Source organism: Ursus maritimus, unplaced genomic scaffold, assembly GCF_017311325.1.
Source record: "Ursus maritimus isolate PB19 unplaced genomic scaffold, ASM1731132v1 scaffold_25, whole genome shotgun sequence".
Taxonomy (NCBI): Eukaryota; Metazoa; Chordata; class Mammalia; order Carnivora; family Ursidae; genus Ursus; species Ursus maritimus.
Genome location: NW_024425008.1, coordinates 32,081,138 through 32,104,278, shown reverse-complemented (window position 1 = coordinate 32,104,278; position 23,141 = coordinate 32,081,138). Strand labels below are relative to the sequence as shown.

The window sequence follows — 23,141 nt, the reverse complement described above, 5'->3', positions numbered from 1 at the left end:
ATTAAATATCTTTGTTCCATAGGCTCTGAAGATAGTTTTAGCATTAGAACCTCTACTAAAAAATACATATATCAAAACTAATGTTTTTCATCAAAAATCACTGCACTGTAAAATGGCCATGTATAGTAGATTAAGAGATGTCCCAGAAAATGAGTAAAATCTAGGTTGAAATTTTTTTTTTAATTTTAATGCATTGGACCCTAAACTTTTCATATGAAATCCCATGCAGCATCTTGGTAGAAAATTACATAAAAATAGGGGTGCCTGGGTGGCTCAGTTGGTTAAGCATTTGCCTTCGGCTTAGGTCATGATCCAGGGTCCTGGGATTGAGCCCTCCATCGGGCTCCCTGCTCAGTGGGGAGCCTGCTTCTCCCTCTGCCTCTGCCATTCCCTCCACTTGTAATCTCTGGCTCTCTCTATCTCTCTATCAAATAAATAAATAAAATCTTTAAAAAAAAAAAAAGGAAAAGAATCCAATTTGTAAAAAAAAAAATTACATAAAAATGTAACCATTCCAAAAGCCTGGAATGTCTTTTATTCAAATAGCAGAATAAGGAAATATAAGATACATAGCTCAGTGCCAGAGCTGATCCCAAGAATCTCTTTTGCCAATAGCTATGGGAGAAAAGCAGGGAGAACACTGGAGTTTTAAGCCAAGAAGGATGGAATACTTTATGTAGTTGTTAGCTACTGAGACCATACATGTTCATTCATTCATTCCAGAAATATTTATTCACCACCAACTTTGTGCTAGACACGTTCTAGGCTTTGGTATGATAAAGCAACAAATATTTCTGGAGAAGGGGTGATTAAAGTGACTGTACCCAAGAAATAGAGTTAAGGGAAACCAACAAAGGAATGTTAAATAGCCGGGTGCTAACAGTGATACTCCATTACCAACCACATCTAGGTCTAAAGCGGCAAAGGGAAAGAGTGGTACCTGGACCTGGGGAGATTCATAGCTATGAGATAGAGCCACCCAATAGGAGCTGTGGCCCTCAGTAATAAAGATGATATAGCCATCACCAAACTGCAGCCCAGCAGGGAAAGAGCAAGCGAAATAAAAACCCTACTTTTCCCTTTCTCTTACCCTCTAATCTCTTCTTGACCACTCCCATTGACTGAACCTAATCAGAAGCCAGAGTGATGTGAGCCTGGATGAAATAGTCCATAGAGGTCAGCCTTCTGGGCCACAGCACAGGATAGAAAATGAAGATATGATCTGGAGAGGCAAACAAAAAATAAAACAAATCCCTGTCTTTGTAGGGCTTTTATTCTAGAATGTAATAATGCACTCAACACTGTACCTAGTATAAATTGAAGAGTTTGATAGTTTGGGCTATTGGTGGTATTGTTTCCAGTAATAATATTATTGAAAAAAGATTTTTAAGGCTCTTCTAATAAATAAATTTCCTGTTTTGCTTTGTACATCTAGTAGAGGGGTATTTTTCCTTAACCATTCCCTAAAAATGTTTTGATGTAGCAGAGAATATATAACATAAAATGTACCATTGTAACCATTTTTAAGTGTACAGTTCAGTAATGTTAAGTATATTACATTGTTGTGACCTAAGATTTTAAATACTTAAGAAGAAGATATCTTTGGAAAGTTCTCTTTTTTTATCAGGAAATTAATATTATCTCAGAATTCTCTTTTAGGGGAAATTTGAAGCATTTCTTTTCCCAACTCTGACCTAAATCATTGGCCTATGAGGCCAAATCAAACCTATCAAATGGATCTTACAGAAATATGCTTTTCTCTATGCTGAAAGAAGTTTTCAGGGCAGGTCCTGGGGTCAGTCTCATGTACCATCTGTATGAGAGCTCAGATAACGAAAATCTTGGATATAATGTTAAACACAAATTATTACAGACACTGGAATCATTTTTCAATTACTTAATTACATTTCTCGACTTTTATTATTGAAAGGTGAACTAATATGTTTTAGAAAGATTTTCAAGTGAAATAATTAGAATGATTTTTCTGACTTGCCTTTAATAAATCAAAAAGTTTAGTTAATAAAGTACTACATTTCTTAAACATCAAAACTTAAGTAAATGACCAACATGCTAGTTTTTCATAATTGTCTTTCATAAAATCACGTTGCATGGCATTTTTTTCCTTAGAGACACTCAGATCACTTTACATATAGGTATTAAGAAAATTCACATTATTTGAGTGAGACACAATAGTGACAGTTGTTAAGTGACAGTTCTTCAAAAGGAGAACAGGGCACCAAGAAAGACATCTGTCTAATGGTCATTACCTTAAATCAAGTTAAAGCCTCTTTGGTGTAAATGAACCTGTTTGTGGGTGGTTTTTATTACATTGGACCAAAAGGAATAAAAGTACAAGATTTTCCTTTTATGGTTTGTTCCTAAAAATATTACATCTCCTGCAGACTTTTCCTTTGCAACAGCAAACTAAATCAATTCTTTCATACATGTTTGTATTTTCAGCCGACCCAGACAGTAATGCCAGGACAAGTCATGCGGGTTACAACAGGTGCTCCAATCCCCTGCGGTGCTGATGCAGTAGTACAAGTAGAAGATACCGAACTAATCAGGGAATCCGATGATGTACGTCATCACCAGGTCTCACTGCTCTGTTCCTATGGCAGTGTTATAAACCATGCCCATTTTCTGCAATGTTTATAAGATTAATCCAGTTGGGGTTTTGGTTTTTTTATTTGTTTGTTTGGTAATGTTGGGATCTTACATTGTAGTGTATGGGTCTCCAGTAAGTAGGAATTGCCTTATATTTGAAAATCTTTTGTTACAGGAGATGTTTTTATGATCATTACCGTAATTACAACAGAATTTGAACCACATGAGCCATGAAATTTCACATGCAAACAAGGAAGGAAATTACCTCAAGTAGAACAGCAGAGAGGTTAACTGTTGACATACCTTATAACAGAAATTTGTTCAAGACTAGCTTCTGATAATATGTGAAGAAGAATTTAACAAAGAATGCTTGGGAAAGTTCTTGAATATTACACTAAGCCAAGTGTTTGAACCAAATAACCTTTCAACTCTGGTTTTCTATAATTCAGAAAAATCTTTGCCATCAAATGATAGCCTGGAAAAATTAAATTTATGTCGGTGCCCCCTCCATAGCCTACAATAAAGGATCCTGGGAATTTTCTTCGTCTAAACAGACCTTTTATCTCACCGAAACTAATGGCAATTATTGGAACCAGAGGATCAGCCACTAATAAAAGAATAGTTTCAACTGACATTTTAATGATTGGCTATCTTAACTCGTTTTTTGAAGTAGTTTAAGGTATTTTATATCTTGAATGCTGGGGCTAAAATAAATAATATTCTTCTGGGCTGGCTATATAGTAAAATTTGGGCATGCTGAGAGACAGCCACTTTTCTTGATCTGGGATTTTCTTTTTAATCACTTTCCCACATGTAAGGTTTATAAAATTCAACTCCTGGCATACAGATCAACACTGCCCGCTGTTAAAACTGTCCAACAGATTTATTGGCATCAGGGAAACCAGCAGAGCATTGAAATCCAGAACACATGCATCCACAGACTCTGCCAGATGACAAGACACAGTTCCAGTGTCACAGTATTTTTCACAGCCCATAAATGTAAAATTAATGATCACCATTAATTTACAGAAATCTACTACCAGGAAAACTGTAAGTCCTTCACTGAAATTTCTGCAGATATTTGGGAAACTTGGCATGATTCGTGGGAATAGAAAAGACAAGTTATCTCCATCCACATTCGATGTATCTATTAGGGTAGCCACATAGATACATCTTGTGTTTCCCCTTGAGAATGCTACTTACAATGTAAGATCCAGTATTTGAATTGGTACAATTTTCAAAGGCATGAAAATTATGAAAAAGTTTTATTTATTTATAAATAAATGTATTGGCATCAAACCTAGTTTTTCAGGAACCTGTGGTAGAAATTTATCATGTTCACAATGTGTAGCAATGGTTCTGTTTCTCTATATTTGTATATATTCTAGACATACCTGATCATAAAAGCATCTGAGTAGCTAAATTGTATTGATCAGAAATTCTGTTAGATTATTCTGTTCAAAATTACATGATGTGCTCTTATTATAGGGCACTGAGGAACTTGAAGTACGAATTCTGGTACAAGCTCGACCAGGCCAAGATATCAGGTAAATTCATAAGGTATAGAATGTATAGCCACCTTTTGTTTCTACATTATCATGAACTCAGGAGAGCATGGCTATTATAAATCCACAGCTCGGTCATTTAGCCATTAGTGTTCAGGACTTTCAACAAGTAGCAAAATGAATTTTCTTAATTCTACATCTCATGTCTACTCTGCCTTCTTTTTCATAAACATAGTAAAGGCAAATGAAATAGTCAAAAGCAACATGAAAAGGAAGTAAAGTCATGAGCCTACTTAAATTAATCCTGCTTCCAGATAATCCAGAATTATCCAACCCCACCCCAGATAATCCAGAATTTGATACCAACACAGATAATACCAGAGTTGAGTTTTTATTGCAATTAGCTGATAGCCCCTCCTCTACTGACTACCAATAATAATAGAATAATCTGCTATTCTTTATATACAAAGATGAGACTACTGTCTTACCGTAAATAGTGCATATACTTTAAATTATTTTTCTTACATTGGAATATGTTTGCCCTGATCCCATCAATACTAATTTGCTCAAATGTCCTTATAACAAAGCTACAATTCCCATATCCCTGTGGCAAGAAGCCAAGCTGAGCAGACTTCTGTGGCCATAGACCTGGGCCAGCCTAAGTTGTCCGAATAGAAATTATTCCTGTTTTGTAACCTCATTAGTGTTATTTTCCTCATCTCAAAGCTAATATGCTATGGACCTCTTATCATTAAGGCCACTAGATATTTTCATATAAATTCTTGCCTTATATCAAAGAAAGTTTGCAGTTGGTATTTTTTAACTGTAATTTAGTACAAAGCAATTTGTAAAATAGTTTGCAAATGTGAAGTAACATATTCCTTAGCAATAATGGAAATCCTATTTCTAGTTTTTAGAAGCTTCTTATTTTATTATTCCGTTCCTGCCTCATCTCTTGACTTTTTTCTCCTCTTGAGTGTCCTCCTTCTTTGACACTAAAGTCAGTTGAGAAAATATTATTCTTAATCATACTGCTTATGGTTCTGCTTTGACTTTCAGACCCATCGGCCATGACATTAAAAGAGGGGAATGCGTTTTGGCCAAAGGAACCCATATGGGCCCCTCAGAAATTGGTCTTCTGGCAACTGTAGGTGTCACAGAGGTTGAAGTTAATAAGTTTCCAGTTGTTGCAGTCATGTCAACAGGGAATGAGGTAAGAAGAAAGGGGGGAAAGGGTGGAGGGGGGAGGTAATTGGACTTTCAGATAAAAGTCTTTTTGATCTCTGTTCTGTGTTGTAAATAGAATGTGGATTATAGATTTTACCACATACCTGTAACAGAGAAATAATAAATTGGCCTCAGGATAGTTCAAGTACATTATAACCAATGACCTTTCCATACACCCAGTACATATAAACAAAGAATGTTGACTGCTAGCTATAGATGTTCAACTATGCAAATTTAGTGCTCAGTCTGTTAGGACAATGAATTCTACCTACCCTGCTGCTAAGATGATGGGCCAGCTCTGTGTGGGAAATAAATCAATGAATTGGGACACAATGGTTAGCCTTCATCTTGCTGGAAGTTCCATGTGATCCTTCATCACCAGGAAGAATTTGATAATCTTTTCTCTTTTTCTCCCAAGATAGCATCTTTAGTGGCATGCTTCTCAATATGTCAAATGTCATTTCAGCCCTGATTTAGGATGGGGATTTAGTCAATCTTTCTCTGAAAACTTTGAAAAATTTCCTTTTCCATGTTTTGCTTAGGTTATACAAAAAGTCAGACGTTCTAACCAAACTGGGAATATTGAAAAATGGATCTGCTGGTAATTCAAAGCCTAAAAGCAGAATCAGAAACTACAGGGATTTTTTTAGACCTTCAGACCTTACTATTTTTAAAAAGATTAACAGGATTTCTTTTTTTCTCTCTCTTTTAATCTCTAATTTTATTCTGAAAATAAGCCATTTATTTGTTATCATTATTTTTAATTTCTTAAAGTCTTGGAAATGAACATTTTCAAAGGTCTCTCCACTACCCTTATAGCTCCTTTAGAAAGGGCAAAAGAAAAGAATAGAATATTTGTTTTGCTAATGGAGAGATGAATCAGGATTCTAGACCCAAATTTAGATGCACTGGTCATTTCCTAAAACTATTAATTGACCCAAAACATTCTTTTCAATTGATCTACATAGTGAAGATTTTAATATCCCTAGGACCAACTGACACTATGCTTAGCATCAGAAATTTCTGATAAACTGGTTGACTTAATGAACTATTCTTATTTGTAATTTATTTATATGCTTTGTGCATCTAAGTGAGTTCATGGGGTTTGGGAAAGCTAAAGAGAATGAGCAAATTCATAAATAACTAGTTATTAGGCAACTTTGTTTAAGCTATATTTCTTGTATTCTTCCTAATGTTTTTGTAGGGCTGAACTATAGTCTCACTTATCCTCCACAGTACATTGGTAGTAATTTTTTAAAGCTCTCATACATTCTGTATTAAAACTGTTTGCTAGTGGTAAAGAAAAGTGATGGGGTAAGACTAGAGATGATACTTACATCATGGAATCTAAGGAAGAATTTGTAGTCCTAGTTCCCTGCCTCCATAGGCTTGATTATCCTTGCAGAGGCTTTGATAGATGCTATTTTCTGTGGCCTACTGTATTTATCATGGTTTTCCAAGGAAATAATATTTCTAAATCTAAAACAATCTAAAATAATGTTTCTAAATCCATAATCTCTGGTTCCATATAGCTCATCATTCCTTCCCTATTTCCATCCAAGATTAGCTGTTATTATGACTCTCTCTGATTATATAGTTTAGTTCAACAAATGTTTATTGGGTACCTCTGTGCCAGGCATTATACTGGAAACTGGGGATAAAAGAAATGAATAAAGTATAGTATCTCTTTTGAAGGCTTGAGATCTTAGACAGACAGAAAATAATGGGAAAAAATTATTTATTTTCAGAGAGGCCAAAAGAAATTACACTTGTCTGTTAATGTGGCAAGTCTATTATTTAGTCAGTCACAGCACAAGATCCCTTTAAGTACTAACTGATTTCCCCTGATATGAATGGCTTCACAATATGTCCACTTTTGAATCCAGTGTGGTATGTTAGTAAGCAGAATAGTAGGAGCCTGAGGCAACCCCAAGAATGCCAAACAAGATGTCTGTGTATACTGTAGTTAGAACCTGCCCAATATTTGTGACTATATGTGTTTGTTTGGGATGAGGGAATTATTTCAAAATTGGGGAGGTACAGTTGTGAACTGTAACTAGTACAGAACAGTCAATGTAGACATTTGTTGGTTCCAACAAACTGTGTATGTTAACATTTAGGTAATACCATTCAGTAATTACATAAGTATGGCATACATTTCCAACTTCATGCATTTGTTCGATAAATATTTGTTAAGCATCTATTACATGCTGGAATGCCCATCAGGGATTATGTTAACTAAAATCAGACTTACAAGATATGAATACACTGTATCATGAGCCAGTTTATTTAGAAGGATTTTGAACAGGAAACTCAGTGTCCAGCAGGGCTGCATCAGACTTTCATCTTCAGTGGAACAAGTCCTCTTAATCATCTACACAGCCATTCAAGAGCTATTCTCTTTTTTCTTCAAGTGACATTCAGGTGCAAGGGAACAAGAATTATACTAGGAGAGTATGGGAACTACCAACTTAGAAGCCTGTCCTACAAAAGAATCAATATTTCTTATAACAGTCTTAGGCAGCTTCCAGAGTCCCTATGAGGGAAATGTCCAGATACAAGTGTTACAGCATTCACAAAAGCCCAAAGCTGAGGCTTCCCACTAGGTATCTATAGTTCATTTATAGTTCCTTCTAGTCCATATGCAAGTTACCAATCAGAGATTATTTTTGCCATAAGAAATGCTGCCTAGTAGTGAGATGACACTTCATCTTTATCAAATTTCCAGGGGAACAGAGCTAGAAAGTTAACCCAAGCTTAAATTTGTCCTTAGAGACGGGAAAGGGTTTTGTTAACTCTTTACCCTCACATAAGAGGGTGCATTGCCTGTAGGAAATAAGGAAATAATAATAAAACTGACTACAAGTTATTCTGCTTTTTATCATCACCATGCACTGGCAATTCTAAGCAAAGTCAGTGATAAAATATGCTCCACTGGGGCAAACCATTTCCACCACCCCTCCCCATTTAGTATGCTACCATACTGATGCCAGGCACTGTTCTGACTGCTCAGGATGTAGCAGCAAACAAGACAAACAAATTCCCTGTTGTTACAGAATTTATATTCTGATGGAGGCAGGGGAGGGGAGATAGTCAATGAACAAACAAATAGCGGTAAGTAGTATGAAGAAAAATAAAGGATGAGATCATAAAGACTAGTAGTAGAAGAGGTATATGCCATATATTACTGTTGAAACCTACCTTAACATCAGCCCTTTCATACTCTCCCCAAACAATAAGGCTGGAAGGCTGAAAACCCAATTTTCTGGGCTCTCTTTCTGGCTGTGGTCCTGTTAGGTTCTGTCACTGGGAATGCATTAACACAATATTAGAAGTTGGAAAGAAGTTAGCAGAAGTATAAGCTCCTCAATTCTCAGTAACATCACTTTCTCCCAGCAGCCCTAGGGACAGTGGTGACTTTCTGTAGTTACTGATCTTTGGAGACACACCTTTCTCCTTTTGTTTCTCCAACCCTCCCAACACACCTGCAAGCAATTCCCTGTATTAAATCCTTTTTTCTTCCATTCCCCTTCATATGAAAGACCTAGAGGATTTGGTTTTCCTTCCCAGACCTGACTAATAGAGTCTTCTATTTTATATAGGGCAGTCAGGCCTCACTGATGAGGCAAAATTAGAGTGGAAATCTGAAGGTATCGAGGGTGGTGCTATGTGAGGGGGACTGAGTTCCAAGCAGAGGGAACAACAGAGACAGAAAAGCCCTGAGGTAGGGTGTATGCTCATCATGATTGTGGCTGAAGTATAGAGGGGAAGGAGCAAGGTAAAAGGAGGTGAGGTTGGGGAGATAACAGAAACAAAACCATTTTATTCTAAATAGTTTTGAGGAAGGGAAACATAACATGTCTTAAATTTTTTAATGTTTTCTCTGGCTTCAATATGGTGTTGCATATAGGAGAGAAAAGGGAAAAAGCAGGGAGACTGGTTAGAAAGATATGTAATATCCAGCAAGAGATATGAACCAGAGTGGTAGCAGTGGAGATGGTGAGAAATAATCAGATCCGGGATATATTCTGAAGGTAAAGTCAACAGGTTTTGCTAGTGAATTCAAAGTAGAATATAAAAGAAAGTGAGGAGTTAAGATGAACTCCAAGGTTTTGACCTGATCAATTCTAAGGATAGTTATCACATACTCAGGTGAGAAAGATTAGGCAGGAGAAATCAGGCTTCTGTTTTGGACACGTTAAGTTTGAGCTACTTATTAGAAATCCTAGTAGAAATATTGAGTAGGCAGTTGAACATACTGTCTGGAGCTTAGGAGAAAGATTAGAGCTAAAGATATGCATTTGGAAGTTATCGGCGTATACACAGCAAATACACAGTATTTTAAATCATGAGACTAGATAAAGTCACCTAGGAAATGAATATAAATAGAAGATAGGAGATACAAGTTTTACACTTAGGAGGTAGCTATCTATATAAACCAATGTTTATATTTCCCAGTAGTTTTCTTTTGTTTTGTTTTATATTTCCGAGTTTTATTTTCTAATTTTGACTCTTGATCATATCATCTCTTTCCCAATCCTTGAAACTTCTAGATGGTGTCCTAAAGGTCTTTAAACTGGACATCAGTCAGCCAGCTGCCATTAGTTCAGGGAGTCAAGATTGTATGCTTGCTATCTAGTTACTCAAAGTCCAAGCAATAATTATTTCTTTGGTAGGTGCTGGGTCTTCTAGTTTTGAGGGGACTGTTTCACTTTCAGTCATATTCCAAAACTCATATTTATTCATTTATTATCCTCTCTCTCCCTCTTACTCACTCCCTATCACATCCACACATGAACACATACATGCAGAATTAAATCTATTCATCTCCACTATGTGTTGGCTTATTTTATTCCATCTTCTATCATTTTCTTGGCCACTGTCAAAAACAGAGGGAGGCCTGTACAAATAAGTTTGAACTTCATATATATAAGGTGTCTCTAGAATCTCCATATAATACTCTTTGGGGCCTTCCACAAGCAGCTGCTCTTACAAAACTATAATATTTAACCTCACTAATAAGAGAAGGAACAGAAAGTTGAGTGTCTACTGTGACCAGTACCACTATGTGCTTTATGATTAAAGCAACACTATGAGGGTAGTATAGTTATCCTTCATTTTAAGTAAGAGAAAATTGAAGCTCAAAAACAAAGCAATTTTCCCAGCGTCATCTATTTTGTGTAAACAATGGAGCCTCATTTCTCTACTAAGTCTTCTGGCTGTAATGACTTTTTTCCCCACTGAGCCACAATGCGTCCCAGAGGAGAGTCCTTACATTTCATTTCTCCAGCTTTTCAGTGGCAGCCCCTGAAACCTGTCAGTTTAGATAGTTTTTACTTTCATTGCTTTCTTCTAGCTTACTGTACTTCTTGTCCATATTAAAGACCATGATTTACCACTTTAATGTTGCTCTCAATAATACTTCAGATAGCCTCATTCCTTTAATCTGTTCCTTTGCTTACTATGCTAATAACTAAACTGATTGACTCTATCCTCTCCTTTTCTGTTTTTACTCCCAAGCAGACAAACATTACTGAAAAAATCAGAGAACTGTGATTACGTGGCCCACAACAAATTTCTGCCATTGAATGTCAACCTGGTACTTAAAGTTGCTCAGTAATTCTGATGTCACTGTCTTGTTGATATCCTAGCACATGCCTTCTGTGGATATTTCATTCATACATTCTATATCCTCTTTATTTTTTTTTCTGTCTCATTTTTTAATTTATTTTTTAATTATTTTTTATTTAAATTCAATTAGCCAACATACAGTATGTCATTAGATTCAGATGTAGAGTTCAATAATTCATGGGTTGTGAATAATACCCAGTGCTCATCACATCATGTGCCCTTCTTAATGCCCGTCACCCAATTCCTCATTCCCCCACCTACCTTCCCTCTAGCAACCCTCAGTTTGTTTCCTATAGTTAAGAGTCTGTCTTGGTTTGTCTCCCTCTCTGATTTCTTTCCATTCTATTTTCTCTCCCTTCTCCTATGATCTTCTGCACTGTTTCTTATACTCCACATATGAGTGAAGCCATGTGATAATTGTCTTTCTCTGATTGACTTATTTTGCTCGGCATAATACCCTCCACTTCCATCCACATCAATGTAAATAAGTATTCATCCTTTCTGATGGCTGAGTAATATTCCAGTGTGTGTGTGTGTGTGTGTGTGTGTGTGTGTGTGTGTGTGTGTGTATCACATCTTTATCCATTCATCTGTCAGTGGACATCTCAGCTCTTTCCACACTTTGGCTATTGTGGACCTTGCTGCTATAAACGTTGAGGTGCAGGTGCCCCTTCAGATCACTACATTTGTACCTTTGGGGTAAATACCCAGTAGTGCAGTTGCTGGGTCTTAGTGTAGCTCTATTTTTAACTTTTTCAGGAACCTCCATACTGTTTTCCATAGTGGCTGTACCGGTTTGTATTCCCATCAACAGTGTCAGAGGGTTCCCCTTTCTGTGCATTCTCGCCAACATTTGTTGTTTCCTGACTTGTTAATTTCAGCTCTTCTGACTGGTGTGAGGTGGTATCTCATTGTGGTTTTGATTTGAATTTCCCTGATGCTGAATGATGTTGAGCATTTTTTCATGTGTCTGTTGGCCATTTGTATGTCAACTCTGGAGAAATGTCTGTTCATGTCTTCTCATTTCTTTTGACTGGATTTTTTGTGTTTTGGGTGTTGAGTTTTTAAGCTCTTTATAGATCTTGGATACTAGCCTTTTATCTGATATGTACTTTGCAAATATCTTCTCCCATTCTGTAGGTTGCCTTTTAGTTTTGTTGACTGTTTCCTTTGCTGTGCAAAAGCTTTTATCCTGATGAAGTCCCAATAGTTCATTTTTGCTTTTGTTTCCCTTGCCTTTGGAGATATGTCTAGCAAGAAGTTCCTGTGGCTGAGGTCAAAGAGGTTGCTGCCTGTGTTCTCTTCTTGGATTTTGATGGATTCCTGTCTCACATTTAGGTCTTTTATCCATTTTGAGTCTATTTTTGTGTATGGTGTAAGAAAATGGTCGCGTTTCATTCTTCTACATGTGGCTGTCCAATTTTCCCAGCACCGTTTGTTGAAGAGACTGCCCTTTTTCCTTTGGATATTCTTTCCTGCTTTGTCGAAGATTAGTTGACCATAGAGTTGAGGGTGCATTTCTGGGTTCTCTATTCTGTTCCACTGATCTGTGGGTCTGTTTTTGTGCCAGTACCATACTGTCTTGATGATTATAGCTTTGTAACATATCTTGAAATCCGGCATTGTGATGCCACTAACTTTGGTTTTCTTTTTCAATGTGGCTATTCAGGGTCTTTTCTGGCTCCATACAAATTTTAGGATTATTTGTTCTGCTCTGTGAAAAATGTCAATGGTATTTTGATAGGGATTGCATTGAATGTGTTGCTCTGAGTAGCATAGACATTTTAACAATACTTATTCTTCCAATCCATGAGCATGGAATGTTTTTCCATTTCTTTGTGTCTTCCTCAAATTTCTTTCATAAGTGTTCTGTAATTTTTAGAGAACAGATCCTTTACCTCTTTGGTTAGGTTTATTCCTAGGTATCTTATGGTTTTTGGTGCAATTGTAAATGGGATTGATTCCTTAATTTCTTTCTTCTATCTCATTGTTAGTGTACAGTAATGCAACTGAGAGTTTTTTCCCTAAGATCAGGAACATGACAGGGATGCCCAATCTCACTACTGTTGTTCAACATAGTACCAGAAGTCCTAGCCTCAACAATCAGACAACAAAAAGAAATAAAAGGCATTCAAATTGGCAAAGAAGTGAAACTCTCACTCTTTGCAGATAACATGATATTTTATGTGGAAAACCCAAAAGACTCCACCCCCAAAATTGCTAGAACTCATACAGGAATTCAGCAGCGTGGCAGGATAAAAAATCAATGCACGGAAACCAGTTGCATTTCTATATCCTCTTTAAACCTCAGTAACAGCCGTTCTCTCTCACTTTTGGCAGATAACTTCAACACCTTTAGGGAAAAAAATGAAGCTAAGAAGTATTTGTGATACTGAACTAGATGAGGGCTCCCTCATCTCTTTAACACAAAATTTTCCCCATTCCTTTAGCTATCTTCCTTTCTTCCAGTCTAAAAGAAAATGGTAGTTCTTTCTAAGAAGAATGTGAGAAAGAATGAATTTAAAGGTCCAAGTAGATTGTTCTTAGATTATTCTTTGGTTTCTAAATTATTTGTGTGTGTGTGTCTTTGATTGTTTTCTCTCTAGTGGCTCATCCCCCTTCTACGTCCAAATATACAGAGATTACCACTAGCATAAGAAAACCTATAATTAAACACACTGTTGCCTCCTTGATCTACTCTACTCTTTTCTTCCTACAGACTACTAGAGTTGTTGAAAGAGAGATCTGCATTCATTGCCTTTCCTTCTTCACTCTGCACTTTCTTTTGAAACTCCCAAATCTGATTAGTGCCCCATTAGCTGAGAAACTGCTTTCCCAAGTACAGTATTAACTCCTAATCTCCAAATCCTACTCTGATATTTATTCTCCCTAACCTGCTATACCATTTAACATCAGTGACATTCCTCACTCACCACTTTGAAACTGCCTCTTTTCTTATATCCTGTGACTCTGTTCTGTTTGATGCCATGACTGCTACTGCTATTATTTCTTATCTTTCTCCCATTCACTAATTGGAGTATTCTCTCCCCAAGATTGTGTCCCCTACTATATCTTCCACTCTCTAAATTCTCCCTTACAGTTTTTCCTCTCATGTTGACTATATGCAGATAATTTCCCATATCTATAGCCCTAATCCTGACCTCTTTTGTAAATTCAAGCCTTCATTTTTAACTTTCTTTGGCTATTTCTAGTTAATGTTCCACCGTTACCTAATCTCACTCACCATCTTTCCCTTCCTACCATAAGGAGTGGAATACTTCCTTCCTGACTTGCGTCTTCTATTGAAAGCATCACTATTCTCTGAAATTCGCTACCAAGGCCATCAGTGACATTTTTTTTTTCATTTTTAATTGTGGTAAAATACACATATCATAAAATTTATAATCTTAACCATTTTAAGTGTACAGTTCAGTAATATTAAGTACATTCATATTGTTGTGCAGACAATCTTCAGAACTGTTTTCATCTTGTAGAACTGACATTCTGTACTCATTAGACAATAGTTCCCCATTTCCTCCTCCCTCCAGATCCTGGCAACTATCATTCTACTTTATATCTCTATGAATTTTATTACTCTAAGTACCTCATATAAATGGAGTCACACAGATTTTGCCTTTTTGTGTCTCTTATTTCACTTAGCAAAATGTCTTCAAGGTTCCACTATGTTATAGCATGTGTCAGAATTTCCTTCCTTTTTAAAGCTGAATGGTATTTCATTATACACACACACACACACACACACACACACCACATTTTGTTTATCCATTCAGCCATCATGGGCATTTGGGTTGCTTCCACCTTTTGGCTATTGTGAATAATGCTGCTATGATCAGGGATGTACAAATATTTCTTTGAGACACTGCTTTCAGTTTTTTGCATATACACTATTTAACATAAAGAGATTGGATCATAGTGACAGTTTACTTATAGGAAAAATAGAAAATACAAGCAAACATTGACTCATTTACTTAGTATATGTTGAGTCCCTACCATGTGCCAAGTACTATTTTAGTTGCCAGATATACAGTACTTAACAAAAAAACACAATGGTCCCCATCCTCATGAAGCTTACATTCTAGTATAATGCAAAAAGGAAAAGAAACCATTGCTAATATATTGATGTATAGTCATTCAGACTTATTTCTACGCTTATATAAATATATATTTATTTGTAAAAATGAGACAGTGCTATAAATACTATTTTATTATCTGGAGTTTTTTTGTTTGTTTGTTTTTTTACTTAAATAGCATATCACAAATATCTTGCAATGACAGTGATACATGTTTATAATGCATCGATGGCTGTGAAACAATTCTATTATATGTGTGTCTCATAATTAATTTAGTCAATTCCCTATTATTAGATATATGATTTGTTTACCATTTTTCACCATTGAAATAGACAATGCTGTGATGAACATCCATATTTATTTGCAACTACTAAAAAAAATCTACAAAAGAAATACACAAAAAAATAATACAGGTGAGGGGCGCCTGAGTGGCTCAGTTAAACAGGTGGCTCTTGACTTTGGCTCAGGTCCTGATCTCAGGATCCTGGTATCAAGCTTTGTCAGGCTCACACTCAGCAAGGAGCCTGATTTAGTATTCCCTGTGTACCTCTGCCCCTCCCCCCATCACTCATGCACCTGCACATGTGCGCTTTCTCTCCCTAAAATAAATGAATGAATAAATCTTTAAAAATAATAATAATACAGGTGGAATTCTAAAAAATATTCAAGTAATCCAGAGAAGGCAAAAAAAAAAGGGGGGGGGGAGGAAAAAAGAAACAACAAAAAAGAACAAACAGAAAACAAAATATAAAATGGCAGATGTAAGCCCTAATATATCAACAATTACATTAAACATAAGTAGTCTACTTTATTTGTAGTACCCAAAATTGGAAACAGCAGTAGAAAGACATGAATGTTGCTACATGCAGCAACCTGGATGGATCTCAATGGTTTTGTGCTGAGTGGGGAAAAAAACAATCTTAAAAGGTTACACATTTTATGGTTCCATTTATATAACATTCCTGAAATGACAAAATTATAAAGATGGAAAATGTATTAGTGGTTCCCGTAGGTTAGGGAGAGAGGAGGGAGAATGTGACAATAAAGGGATAGCATAAGGGATGTATCTTTGAGGTGATGAGTAGTTCTGTGTCTTGATTTGAAGTGTCAGGTTACACAAATCTACATATGTGGTAAGGTGGCAAAGAAGTATACATATACCTTATACCAATGTCAGTTTCCTGGTTTTAATATTACTCCATAGTTATATAAAATGCAACCATTGGGGAAACCGGGTGAAGGGTGCAGGGCACTTCTCTGTACTATTTGTATAACTTTCTGTGAATCTATAATTACAGTTCTGAATGAGCTGGTGTTAAAACAATTTTACTTTATTGATGTATTTACTGGGGCACCTGGGTGGCTCAGTTGGTAAGCGTCTGACTCTTGATTTTGGCTCAGGTCGTGATCTCAGGGTTGTGAGATTGAACTCCACGTTGGGCTCTGTGCCAGTGGGGGAGTCTGCTTGGATTCTCTCTCTCACTTTCCTTCTCCCCATCCCCCTGCTCATGCTTGTGCTCTCTCTAAAATAAATAAATAAATCTTAAAAAAAAAAAAAAAAGGATTCACCTTGTAGGGGAGGAAAAATATATTTTTCCTCAACCCTTTTAATGTCTCAAGTTCTGAATTTTGTTACCCCTATAACAAAAGACAGATTAGCAAGAGAAAAGTCATACACATTTATTTAATATAAGTTTTATGTGACATAAGAGCCTTCGTAAGAAAATGAAGACCTGAAGAAATGTTAAACGTGAGCCTTTTTATATTAGGTTTGATGAGTGGAAAGTCTTGAAAAAAGATAATAGGAGGAAAGTGTAGTAAACTGAGGGAAACAGCAAGACTTGTTCATTCAGATTCCTCGAGTCCCTTCATCTTCAGAGATAAGAATGCTCCTTTCCTCCAGGCATAGGGAGGGCACCTCTCACATGAGGGTTTTATGACCTGCTTCAGGGGAAGGTCAGAAAGTCCTTCCTACACATGCCATTTCTCAAATTCCTTCAGCTTGAAACATTCAGTATAACAGTTGCCATATTTTGGGGTAGCATGTCTTGGACTTCATCAGCCTCTTTTCACAGGAACATTGCATATCATCGTTCTCAGATTTAGATGAACATAAATTTTGCTATCTTGTAGCAAAATTAGGAAAGGAAATTTAGAAGATTAAAATTATACTAGAATATTGTTCTAGTATAATTTCTTAGGTGCTATTAAAGTCAGGACAATTTTTAAACCAAGATTATCAAATCAGTCTAATTTGAACAAAAAGTCATCATAATAGAATGTGGACTTTTTTCAAGTACAATTTGTAAACCTCTGTATTTATAAACCAAATTCTTAAATTATGTTTGAAAGGTCTGAATGTTCTTTTTCTTTCTTATAACCCAGTAGCCAAGACAATTAATTTAACTCTCAATTAAAACTTTTTTTCCCCAGAGTTTAATCAAAAGCTATTCAGAGTAAGAACATGCTCCATTAGAGCATATAATCTGACTTTTCTCACCTCTTTGTGTTAGATCTGTGTATATGGACTGAGTTTTTTTTTTTTTTAATCTGAGTATTTCTAAGGTGTGTCCATAATGACTAGAATCAGTTTTTGATCAATTAGTGAATTGAGTTTTCTAGAAGAGGGAGAAAGAAAAGTAGGAAAGTTTAAGGGAGCTGCTTGCAAGGGATATGGAAAGAGTTACCACTATAAAAGTCTAATTATCGGGACGCCTGGGTAGCACAGTCGTTAGGCGTCTGCCTTCGGCTCAGGGCGTGATCCCGGCATTCTGGGATCGAGTCCGACATTGGGCTCCTCCATTGGGAGCCTGCTTCTTCCTCTCACACTCCCCCTGCTTGTGTTCCCTCTCTCACTGGCTATCTCTGTTAAATAAATAAAAAATCTTTAAAAAAAAAATCTAATTATCTTCCCTTTGCAAAGAGTGAAAATGTCTTAGATGCAGACAATCATAAGAAACATAAGTTTGCATAACATGCAAAACATAAGAAAGGGAAAGTGAGTCATTATAACCAATCTTAGGACCTTTGGTAATTCAATCAAGACCATAGGATTAAGTCCCTGAAGAACAGAAACAAAAAGGATGTTTCTTAAAATAAACTAAGTGATTTCTCTTTTAGAAAGGAGACAGAGAACCTCCTCATGAGGGTTGAATAAAAAAATTTTTAATTTTTTACATTTTTATTTAACTTCATTTTGAAGCTTGGCATAACAATAAAAATGCTAATCTGCATTGAATATTCATAATTGTATTCCCCTTTGTTCTCAACATGCTTTTTTTTTTTTTTAGAGAATGTTTCTTTTTTTTTTTTTTTAAGATTTTATTTATTTATTTAACAGAGATAGCCAGCGAGAGAGGGAACACAAGCAGGGGGAGTGGGAGAGGAAGAAGCAGGCTCACAGCGGGGGAGCCTGATGTGGGGCTCGATCCCAGAACGCCGGGATCACGCCCTGAGCCGTAGGCAGGCGCTTAACCGCTGTGCCACCCAGGCGCCCCTCAACATGCTTCTAAGTGAATAAATGTTGTTATGTCATATGTACTCCAAAATGACCACTGGAATTCCAGATTGTTCTGGATGAATATGTGCTATTTACTTACTTGCTTACTTATTTTAGTGTAGAGCCCAGCATGGGGTTCAAACTCACAACCGTGAGATTAAGATCTGATCCAGCCACCCAGGCACCCTGAATTTATACTTTTTAGAAAGATAAATGCAAGAAAAATAAAACAAGCCAGAGTTACACCAGGAGGTAGCACAAGTTTATTATTAGATGAACCCACGAATTCATTAGCTACAGTCAGTCAAAGGGAAAATATTGCTTATGTATTATATCTAAAGTCCTTAGCACTAAGGTTGAATCCCTAACAGCTGACCCTAAAAATCAGTGGGAAGGGGTAGAGAAGAGATCTGTTTCAAAGCCAGTTTCTCAAACATAAAGAAAAGTTCTTACAGACATACAACAATGTAGCCAAAGAAACTACATCATTTTTTGCTGACAAATAAGATGATTAGTATCAAATCACTGCTTTAGCACCTCCACAAGGAAAACAAAAATTTATACACATTGGATCAGATAACCAAAAAGTCCTCGGAACCTTATTCTTAAAACAAACAAAATTAATATCAACTAGCTTTGGAAGCTCAACAAAAAAGGATTAGACCTTAAGCAAGTGCTGGACTTAGCATCATAGACAAAGAATGTCCAGAGCAAAGAGACTCAAGAGACCTCCGTGAAGTGCAGTGTAACCAATATGAGAAGACTGGTAGAAAGGGGTCTTGCCTAAGTCTTGGTGGGACCTACACAACTATGAAAGTCTTAATACAACGGCCACCAGGGAAACCTGTTGATCATACAAAACAGTGTCTATTAACATTTCTGAGCAAGGGAGAATATCACTGTGGCACAGTCCTGGTAGTGTCCCAAAAGGAGGAAATTATAGAAGGACAGTTATAGGCGTTTGAGAACTGAGGTTCGTCATGAGAACTGGGGGGTGGTTTTAAGGTAGAAGTTAGTAAGTAAGGTCTTGGCAGAGACTGATCAGATTTGTAAAATAGGTGAGTTGCTGAAACAGTCTTATCTTTGGAGCATATGAGTCTATGTGGATTTGTCATGATCTCAATTTGTCCATGGTCTTGGAGCATATAAGTCTAAAGAAGTTTTGTTAAAACAATTTGACTTCAGATAGTTGTTTGAGTTACATGTCATGGTTTGGTACAGGTTATCTGTTATGCAAATCATAGTACAGTTTTGCAAATTGATGTTTCTATATTATTTCTCAGAAGGAAAGACTTTGTAGGCATTTAGCCAATTATAAGGATTTGAAAACATTCAGACATATTGAATGTCTGAAATGGAGGTGGCAGGGGCTTGGTAAGAGCATGACTGAAAACATAGGGTCAAGGAGGAGATATATTAGGATCTTATTAAGAATTGTAATCTTTGGATGGGGCGCCTGGGTAGCGCAGTCGTTAAAGCGTCTGCCTTCGGCTCAGGGCGTGATCCCGGCGTACCGGGATCGAGTCCCACATCGGGCTCCTCCTGGGAGCCTGCTACTTCCTCTCCCACTCCCCCTGCTGTGTTCCCTCTCTCGCTGGCTGTCTCTCTGTCACATAAATAAATAAAATCTTTAAAAAAAAAAAAAAAAAAAAGAATTGTAATCTTTGGGAAGATAATGGACTACAAAGGAAAATAAAAAGAATCAAAGGTTTAATGTGTGAAAGCTGGAAAGACAGTGGCACATTGATAAGAACAGAAACAAGAAATTGAAATTTAACATATGGTAGACAGGAAAGTAACAAGGTATGGAGATAATGGGTTATGTGTTTTTTTACTTTGTACTTTTCTTTCTTTTGTATTTTAACTGTGACAAGTTTCAGGCATCATTCCAAAAATGACCAGAAGTATAGGATACCGTAAAATAAGATTAAGTTTTAAAAGGGAATATTGTAAATTTATTCTTTATTCAGACTTATATTCCCATTCAGTTGTTTGTTTTCTTTGAAATACTTAATGTAAATCCCATACTCTCATTTAACCAGCTTTATTTCATTATGTTGATTTTACAGATAAATAACTAGTTCTCCAGTGATCTTTGATTGTTCTGTTATATCTAGAACTATTTGCAGCAAAATAACAGAAAGGAATGTAGACGGCAAAGAAAACACTAATAACAGGGACTCTTTCATTGGTGGTCAGTACCCGACTGTGAAAAAAAAATTACATAACCACACAGTTTTCTTTCTGAAGCAACTTGTCTAATTAATGGAGTTAAGAGCTATAAGCCTTTGCCTTTATAAAATTATAATGACTTCAATAACTGTGTGTTAATTAAGATCAGAAAATTAATCTATATTAGCATTGCAGTAGCAATTTTCTAAACTCTGTCAGTGACTAAGGATGAAAGTGGGTTGCGATGTCACATGGCGTCTGATTAAGTTAAATTAATGCAGTATTTGCAGGGAAGACTCCCAGGTGACACTGAATAAGATGACCAGAGTTTTTCTCTAGCTTTTTAAGGGGACAGTTGCAAAGCTACTACTTTTCCTATGTAAAGCCAAAGGTCCTGCCACATGGTATCACCACCAAGTCAGAACGAAGATTGAAGGGGCTAGAGGTTATTGTTTGGGAGAACTGAGATATGAAGCCCTTAGTATTGGTCATATTAACAGCCTAAGTATCTGAAATATGCAGGTTTGCCTTCAACCTCGCAAGATAATATTCCTGATTTCCTCACTTCCAAGACGTACTATTTTTCATTTTATATTTCTGAAATCAAAGTCCATCTTGAAATTGATGTATAAATTAAGATGTAGGTATGTCTCCATGTGTTAAAGACCCGAACTCTTGGGGCACCTGGGTGGCTCAGTCATTAAGCGTCTGCCTTCGGCTCAGGTCATGATCCCAGGGTCCTGGGATCAAGCCCTGCATCGGGCTCCCTGCTCAGTGAGGAGCCTGCTTCTCCCTCTCCCACTCTCCCTGCTTGTGTTCCCTCTCTCATTGTCTCTCTCTGTCAAATAAATAAATAAAACCTTAAAAAAAAAAAAAGACCTCTGCTCCTAAGTATTTTATAACCTAACCTAAATCTGTATTTACACTATAGACTAATTCTATCTGTACTAGCATCTAGAAGTAAAACATGAGAACAATAGGGGTGAAATACATGCTCTTTAGGAAAAGAATCATATTTATTATATATTTACCCATAGTAACTGAGTGTTTATTACCTCAGTCAATCCTAACAACTGCTTTTCAAGGTAGTTATTATTACTATATGTTATAATCGAGAACATTAGGCATGACGTGTTTGGGTAACTTGAATTTGAATCTTGTCTGAATCCCAAGCTCTTCCTACTATACCACACTGCCTCACTGGTGCATCCTAACATAGAATAAGCTTCTAATAATTTTTTTCATAGACTTATAATGGTAGATATTAAATCTCTAAAGAGTGACTCAATTCAGAATCATGGAATAATTGTGCATATGTCTATTAAGTATTACTTGTTTAAATTTGCTAATAAAGAGACAACACACTTGTCTCCCTCTCCTTCAAATAAGTTTAACTTCTTTGGTACTGTTGATTGCACTTCAGAAAAGAGATCAAAAAGCTTGAAACAAAATATTAACAATCATTCTCTTCATAATTGAGAATATCATGTCACACAGTCTCTACCTCAGATGTTCTCAGTGAAAGACGAACTGGAAAATAGTACTGGAAGGGAAAAAGGAAGTTATTTTATTTAGTTTACCCTGGTGAGCAACCACTGGGAAGGCCAGTGTCTACAGAGCGCTACTGTCAAACTGTAGCCAAGGCAGGTGTGATGTTTGGTCTGCTCTTCAGTCACCATTTAAATTTCTGCATGCTTTTTAATTCTGGAAGGATGTTTTTTTCTATCTCCTATACTCCCAATATTTATTCAGAGATCCCTTGGGCATATATATATCTTCTATGTGCCAGATACTGTAGTAGGTGTTAGATAAGGTAAACTCTGCTTACTAGATCTATTTCTTTTCCATTAACCATAGGCAGCATTATCCTAAGAGAATAATCTGTGATGGTTTTTTTTTGGCTTTGTAGCTGCTAAATCCCGAAGATGACCTCTTACCGGGAAAGATTCGAGACAGCAATCGTTCAACCCTCTTAGCAACAATTCAGGAACATGGTTACCCCACAATCAACTTGGGAATTGTGGGAGACAAGTAAGTATTGGATTTTATTTAAAGTTGTTATTGTACACATTTGAATTTTGGGAGTACTAACTAGGTGGGATTGTTGCTAAAGAAACAAATTTAATACCGTAATTTTCACTAATCTCATTCTTCAGAAGCCAAAGAATTATGCACATGTTTGTGTCCTTTTGGGATAGACATTGTCCTGGAATGTCTATTACAACAGAAGAAATATTTTTGCTCTCCTATGGGTATGTTAAGTTTCCAAGGAACTTTTTTGATAGCATTAGTTTTATTCTAATGGAATTAATGGTGATGGTATTATTCCTATTCACACTCACTTGTTTCAAGAAAGGCAGGAAAGATATGAGTAAGAAGATAAAGAATGTTAAAATTCACACTAACTGC

General features: G+C 36.5%; 1 protein-coding gene across 4 annotated transcripts in view; it reads left to right on the top strand.

Annotated features, from left to right (window-relative positions):
- Positions 1-23,141, top strand: part of GPHN (gephyrin) — a 642,872-nt gene that overhangs the window by 567,739 nt on the left and 51,992 nt on the right. For all 4 annotated transcript variants that reach the window (XM_040641766.1, XM_040641767.1, XM_040641768.1 and 1 more), the window contains 4 exons: positions 2,461-2,580; positions 4,096-4,154; positions 5,172-5,325; positions 22,642-22,763. In XM_040641766.1, coding sequence (XP_040497700.1) covers positions 2,461-2,580; positions 4,096-4,154; positions 5,172-5,325; positions 22,642-22,763 — 455 coding nt within the window. The remainder of the gene's footprint in view (positions 1-2,460; positions 2,581-4,095; positions 4,155-5,171; positions 5,326-22,641; positions 22,764-23,141) is intronic.